Here is a 7575-nt window from a genome sequence, read left to right as displayed (position 1 = left end):
TATATAGCCCTAAATCACAAGTGTATCAAAGGGCTGCACAAACCACTATATTACTACTATATTACGGACCTTTGATCCCTCAAGCGGTACTGCATCAAAAACCGGCCTCTGTGTATAAAGGATATCACCACATGGGCTCAGGAAAACTTCATAAAACCACTTTCAGTAATTACAGTTGGTCGCTACATCTGTAAGTGCGAGTTAAAACTCTACAATGCAAAGCGGAAGTCATTTATCAACAACACTGAGGAACGCCGCTGGCTTCGCTGGGCCCGAGATCATCTAAGATGGACTGATGCAAAGTGGAAAAGTATTCTGTGGTCTGACGAGTCCACATTTCAAATTATGTTTGGAAACTGTGGACGTGGTGTCCTCCGGAACAAAGAGGAAAATAACCATCCGGATTTTTATAGGCGCAAAGTTCAAAAGCCAGCATCTGTGATGGTATGGGGGTGCATTAGTGCAATTTCCCAACTCATATGGAAACCGGGTTTCTATGTAGATATCGATGTTTATATAAATAAAAATTGATTGATTGATTGATTGATGCATCAAGGTTCCAGGGGGGCTTCCTTCTATCTGTCTGCCCTTTTTCTTACCTTCCTTTTTGTCCCCTCCCCACTTTCTTTCTCACATATCTCGGTTTTTTATAGATTTTCCTTATCGCTATGCAGTCCTGCTCAAGAGTAACATCACGGCTCTGAGTAACAGAGTCGCAATGCTACCACGTAGTGTACATGTTTGGTATCACCATGGCGAGATTTTTAATAAAAAATTATTTGGAAAAAAAAAGAAAAGATTAATTGTACGTAAATGGAACCCCCTACAAGGCAACGTTGATTTTTTTGAAAACATATTTTTTAGCATAAGTGTCAATTGTATTTTTGACACAAACATCAGTTCCGCATCTTTAGTTCCTCCTAACTTAGTTTTCCAGTCGGTGTGTTTTTGAAGACGCACTTGGCTCGTTCGAGCAAACAAACAAAACCGGCCAGGTAATGAATTGCACTGTGAATGGCGGAATCATTCAAATGAGCGTTTAGGTACACAGTAGACATTTAATTTATTTACATTCAAACGAGGGATAATTTGTTCTACTTTATACCGTTCCGTCATTGCTCGTTCGCTAGCTAGCGAGTAGTTAGCCACCAGACTTCCTGTATTTAACCACCGCTGGTTAACCTCGCCAGTTTTATTTTCTTTAACGGTCATTTATGGGTTTTATGACACCTTGAACACCCTTTTGCAGCAAAATAGCGTATTTTGATAAGCCTGACAACCACAATTAACAGTGTTTCTGTAAGGAGTTGTGGTGAGTGTGCTTTACTGTACCCTGTCAGGTGTCATTATGGAGTTTGCAGAGCTGATCAAGACGCCCAGAGTGGATGGTGTGGTCCTTCATCGGCCTTTTATGCCCACCGTGGAGGGCACTTTATGTCTGACGGGACATCACCTCATTCTGTCCTCCAGGCAGGACAATGCAGAGGAGCTGTGGTTACTTCATGCCAATATTGACTCCATAGAGAAAAAGTAGGTATTATATGACTATCCCTAGTTAGCTCCACATAGGGGTCAAAATATGAGAAACAACTCCGCGCTAGGGCTGGCCGATATGGCCTTTTTTAAATATCTCGATATTTTCAGGCCATATCGCGATATACGATGTATATCTCGATATTTTGCTTTGGATTTGAATTAACACTTGATACATATAATCACAGCAGTAATATGTTGCTATGTGTCCACATTAAAACATTCTTCTCCATACTGCATTAATTTATGCAACTTTTAAACTTTCATGCAGAGAAGGAAATCGACCAAAACTGTATTTATTAAACAGTTATTAAGCAGTGGCACCAACATTCATGTAATTTCCAAAACAGAAAGTGCAAGATTGTCAGAGACAATTGAAGTGTCAAATAAAAATGAGCTGCATAATAGGTAATCAAATAGTGTTCGTCTTTCGCTAAGTGGTAGGTTACTTCGGACGATATTAAATTCTATGTTTTTCATATGTTTCCCTCGGCATTTTCATGGTGTGGGCGTGTGGCACCGAACGGCGATGTTGACATGCGAAATAAACACTCTTCATTCTCTAGCAGGTGACATTTCAAATGATGCTACATATTAGCAGTAATGCTACATTTTATAGCAACACTTTTGACCCGCAATTGACAAATTACGGTTGTCTGTTCGACATATTCCCACTGGAAGCCAAACCACCGCCAGACGATGGACCCCTGCTGTTTTTCTTGGGAATGACTTCTTCCTTCATTCGCACTTTCTTTCTCTCGTATTACCACTCGCACGGCTCTATTAGCATCACAGCTAATGTTACCCATGCTGCTATCTCTCTGCTCCGCGAGGTCGTATACGTATGACGTGTCAGTATGTGACGTATGTAAGAAGGTGCGCTTTTGTCCGTGAGAAGTAGAGACAGGAAGGAGCGAGGAGAGCCTGTAGTGTAATGCCCACAGCTAAAAGCAACTGCGTGAGAACGTATACTCGAATATCACGATCTAGTCATTTTATATATTGCACAGAGACAAACCCTCGATATATCGTGTATATCGATTTATCCCCCAGCGCTACTCCGCGCACACACTTGTATTAGTTCAGGTGTGTCAAACTCAAGTATGACGGACTGGTAAAATCACGGCACGATAACTTAAAAATAAAGACAACTTCAGATTGTTTTCTTAGAACAAGCACATTCTGGAAATGTACAAAAAATAATGTTTTTTTTACACTTACATGTTGGGGCTAATGTGGGTTATACTTTGTATAGCGCTTTTCTACCTTCAAGGTACTTAAAGTGCTTTGACACTATTTCCACATTTACCCATTCACACACACATTCACACGCTGATGGCGGGAGCTGCCATGCAAGGCGCTAACCACGACTATCAGGAGCAAGGGTGAAGTGTCTTGCTCAAGGACACAACGGTTGGTAGAAGCTGGGGATTGAACCAGGAACCCTCAGGTTGCTGGCAACCGCATTACGCCGTCCCCAGTATTTAGTTTATTAGTATTAGTAATAGTATTCTATCTTTATTTGTTGTTATTTATATTTTTTAATAAATGATGTGATAATGTTCATCAGTCAACTTAATGTTTTTTATTTTCAATCTATCAAGATAAAAAATGATATCAAAATCAAACTACATTAATAACTTAGATTTATATCGCGCTTTTCTAAACACTCAAAGCGCTCACAGTGAAGTGGGTATGTTATTTATGTAGTTTGATCATTTTCCTCGACTGCTGTACTAACATCATCAATCAATGTTTACTTATATAGCCCTAAATCACTAGTGTCTCAAAGGGCTGCACAAACCACAATACAAACCACTACGACATCCTCGGTAGGCCCACATAAGGGAAAGGAAAACTCACACCCAGTAGGACGTTGGTGACAATGATGACTGAGAACCTTGGAGAGGACGAAAGCAATGGATGTCGAGCGGGTCTAACATGATACTGTGATCATGTGGTTCATTTTATATATATATATATATATATATATATATATATATATACACATACACACATAGATGGGTCAAATGCAGAGAATAATTTTGCCACACCTACTGTGTGTGTGACAATCATGGGTACTTTAACTTAACTTATATATATATATATATATATATATATATATGTATATACTGTACATATATATATATATATACTGTACATACATATATATGTATGTGTGTATGTATGTATATATATGTATATACTGTACATATATATATATGTATATACTGTACATACATATATATATGTATGTGTGTATGTATGTATATATATGTGTGTATATTTATGTATGTATATATATTTATACATATATACATTATATATATATGTGTGTGTGTGTATAAATATATATATATATATATGTGTATATATATACATACGGTACATACATACATACACATGCACACACACCAATATAAAAATCATAATTTCCTGAGATGGTACCGACATGTGGAATTTCTGGACTGGGCTGGACTGTAATAAGGATTGCAATAAATATCTTGTTATGTTATCATTCATGCATCACTCATATATATGTATATATGTATGTATATACTGTACATACATATATATGTATGTATATATATATATATGTGTATATATATGTATATATATATATATTTATACATATATACATTATATATATGTGTGTATATATATATATATATATATATATATATATATATATATATATATTTATATGTATATATATACATACGGTACATACACATGCACACACACCAATATAAAAATCTGAATTTCCTGAGATGGTACCGACATGTGGAATTTCTGGACTGGGCTGGACTGTAATAAGCATTGCAATAAATATCGTGTTATGTTATCATTCAGGTTTATTGGCTCCCTGGGCAGAATCATTGTAAAGTGTAAAGACCTGAGAGTGATCCAGCTGGACATTCCTGGTATGGAGGAGTGCCTCAACATCGTCAGTTCCACTGAGGTAAAAGGTTAGACTTTTTTGAAAGAAAATATGTATTGTAGTGTTTTAAATATGCTTTATTGCCCATTTAGGCTCTGTCCACGCTGGATTCTGTGTCCCTGATGTACCCTTTCTTCTACCGGCCCATGTTTGAGGTCATAGACGATGGATGGTATTGTTTTAGACCACAAGATGCCTTTAAGGACCTCGAGTCTATGGTATGAAGTGATTATTAAACCTTTGAGCCATAAGTAAGGCTAAATGTTGAGATGACCCATACGTACTTTAATATCTAAATATATTGATTAAATATTGTTATGTATTGTATAAAATTGAATAATAAAGTGGAAAAGTTGCTAATTTGGCAATATTGATCTCTTCTGCTTTTTCCACTTATTCTCATGTGTTAATGCGCTGCCCACAACAGATAAATTGATCCTAAAAATGTTTAAAGTAGCATGTATTAACAGCCTGACATTTACTTTCTTCTATCAGACGGATGAATGGAGGCTCAGTGAAGTCAACAATGACTTTAGTGTGTGCCCCTCCTACCCTCCCCTTGTTGCCGTGCCCAAGGGTATCGATGATGACGCCCTGAGAAAAATAGCAACGTTTCGTTACGCCGGCCGCTTCCCCGTGCTCAGCTATTACCACAAGAAGAATGGCATGGTGAGTGCATCGAGTGGTGACCAGGCTTCTCTCGCAGCACAGTGTGACATCTCTTTTGTGTTGTCAGGTGATGATGCGAGCATCTCAACCTCTAACGGGCACTAACGGGCGGCGGTGCAAGGAAGATGAGAAACTTATCAATGCCACCCTGAGGCCTGGGAAACGTGGCTATGTTATAGACACCCGTGCCATCAACTTGGCCCAGCAGGCTAAAGCTAAAGGTGGAGGCTTTGAGTCTGAGGCAAATTACCCCCAGTGGCGGAGGATCCATAAGGCCATTGAGAGGTAAAGAGTTGTCCTTATAGGGCAGAGGTCCTGAGGGGCATACTACATTCATTCATTTATTTATTTCCATTAAAAGAACCTGACTCTCCCAAACCATATATACAGTATATACAGTAAATCCTACTAGCTGGAGTCAACAAAATTTCAATAGGTCTCACATAACCACAACAGATTATATTGTGAATTTGATCAACTATAGGGAAAAGTAATCAATTGATTTTTATACATTGAAACTTGCTTGAGGTAGGAGCGCTTATGTCGACAACCTATCTAAAAAAGTGCCAATTTAGGTCAACATACATCAACTGTCAAACCTGGGACCATTTGCAGCCTGGGAAAAGTATTTCATCAGGCCCACAGGACCATACGAAAATCCATATGCATCCGCACCGTATGGCTAAATTAATCAAATAAGAACCCCTACATGTCTTCTCCTCCAACACAACTCATATATATATATATATATATATAATGGAAACATGTTAAAGCAATAATCAAGAAGCGTACAACAAGAAATTTACAATTAGATTAATCAATAAATCAAAGTTTATTTATATAGACCTTAATCACAGGTGTTCAAAGGGTTGCAATTAATAAGAGTCTAGAGGGAGGAAAATACAATAACTGCTACTGTGTCAGCATTGTCATAGTCACTACATGACGCATAAGAGGATGAGCGGACAGATTCATAAATTGGTAGTATCCACGACAGAAAGGGCAGTGTTAAAATATGATCGATACTGACTGTAGTGATTAGGTAATATTTTTATTTTCTCAAAATCAGTTTTTGGTTGTTTTTGTTTTAAATCGGAGAATAATTCCCTGGACAAAAGAAGACGTTGAAGGCAAAAAACAAAGAATTTAAAAGCAAAATATATAGTAGTCACATGTTGGTTATCAGGATTGGCAGCATAAAACCCTGATTGGAACAGCTTTAACAATTGCAAATGTAATGAATTATCATTATTATCAAACAGATCCAACGTGCTGCAGGAGAGCCTCATCAAGCTGGTGGAGGCGTGCAACGACCAGTCCCACAACATGGACCGCTGGCTCAGTAAGCTGGAGGCATCCAGCTGGCTGGCCCACATCAAGGAGATCCTAACCACGGCCTGTTTGGCGGCCCAGTGCATCGATAGGTCAGAGTTGATTGTGGCTGACCCCTTATGAAAGGTCTCCTTGTATTAATAATGTAGGTTGTGTCTCAGGGAGGGAGCGTCTGTACTTGTCCACGGAACAGAAGGCACAGACTCTACACTGCAGGTCACCTCCTTGGCTCAGATCATTCTGGATCCAGCCTGCAGGACGATCAGAGGCTTCCAAGGCTTGGTGGAGCGTGAGTGGCTCCAGGTAAGCTCAGTTAACCTGGAATTTAAAATTATACAAAATTATAATTGTTTTATCTCTCTTCATCTATCAAGGCGGGTCACCCGTTCCAGCAGCGTTGTGCACAGTCGGTCTATTCAAGTGGCAAACTTCGCCAGGAGGCTCCCGTCTTCCTCCTCTTCTTGGACTGCGTGTGGCAGATCCTCCGGCAGTTTCCGTGCTCCTTTGAGTTCGGCGAGAGCTTCCTGCTGCTGCTTTTTGAGCACGCCTACGCTTCGCAGTTTGGTACTTTTCTGGGCAACAGTGCTGCGGAGAGGTAAATCAGCAACCACAATATTCGGTGCAGTCTAAAGAGGTCAATTACAAGTTGGGGTGCAACGATTCACAAAATTCACTGTTCAGTTCAGTATTTTTGTGTCACGGTTCGATATATTGTCGATACCAAAAAATAGACATTTCCAAGTCTTTTTGTACTTGTTCATTAAAATGATCAACATTTGTTTCAACTTAAAATTACATTTTTTGGATTAAATTCAATGTATCTGGTGCAGCTATACCTGCCCCATTTTTTGCTGTGCATACTTATAAAACAATATAATACAATATAAAACAAAAACAGCAGCTTGTAAAAAGTAAAAATATCGAAATTTTAAAAATGCATCTGATAAATCACCCATCTTCTGTGGTGCATTCTTAGCAGCAGAGTAACAGCGGGTGGAATACAAATACTGTTGTCTCTAATTGGGCTTTTGTCTTGTTCTACAAAACAGGAACTATGGTTTCAGTAAAATAGTTTTGTAAAGGAATCTTGTAACAGGGCT

General features: G+C 38.7%; 1 protein-coding gene across 1 annotated transcript in view; it reads left to right on the top strand.

Moving 5' to 3' along the window:
- Positions 1-908: 908 nt before the first annotated feature.
- Positions 909-7575, top strand: part of mtmr9 (myotubularin related protein 9) — a 28677-nt gene continuing 22010 nt past the window's right edge. The window contains exons 1-9 of the mRNA XM_061900635.1: positions 909-995; positions 1341-1530; positions 4387-4495; positions 4567-4692; positions 4970-5143; positions 5211-5428; positions 6406-6567; positions 6637-6778; positions 6850-7070. Of these exons, the coding sequence (XP_061756619.1) occupies positions 1349-1530; positions 4387-4495; positions 4567-4692; positions 4970-5143; positions 5211-5428; positions 6406-6567; positions 6637-6778; positions 6850-7070 (1334 nt within the window). The 5' untranslated portion in view covers positions 909-995; positions 1341-1348. The remainder of the gene's footprint in view (positions 996-1340; positions 1531-4386; positions 4496-4566; positions 4693-4969; positions 5144-5210; positions 5429-6405; positions 6568-6636; positions 6779-6849; positions 7071-7575) is intronic.

This window comes from Nerophis ophidion, linkage group LG05, assembly GCF_033978795.1.
Source record: "Nerophis ophidion isolate RoL-2023_Sa linkage group LG05, RoL_Noph_v1.0, whole genome shotgun sequence".
Lineage (NCBI taxonomy): Eukaryota > Metazoa > Chordata > Actinopteri > Syngnathiformes > Syngnathidae > Nerophis > Nerophis ophidion.
The sequence above is the reverse complement of the archived record's forward strand: the minus strand, read 5'-3'. Positions and strand labels throughout refer to the sequence as shown.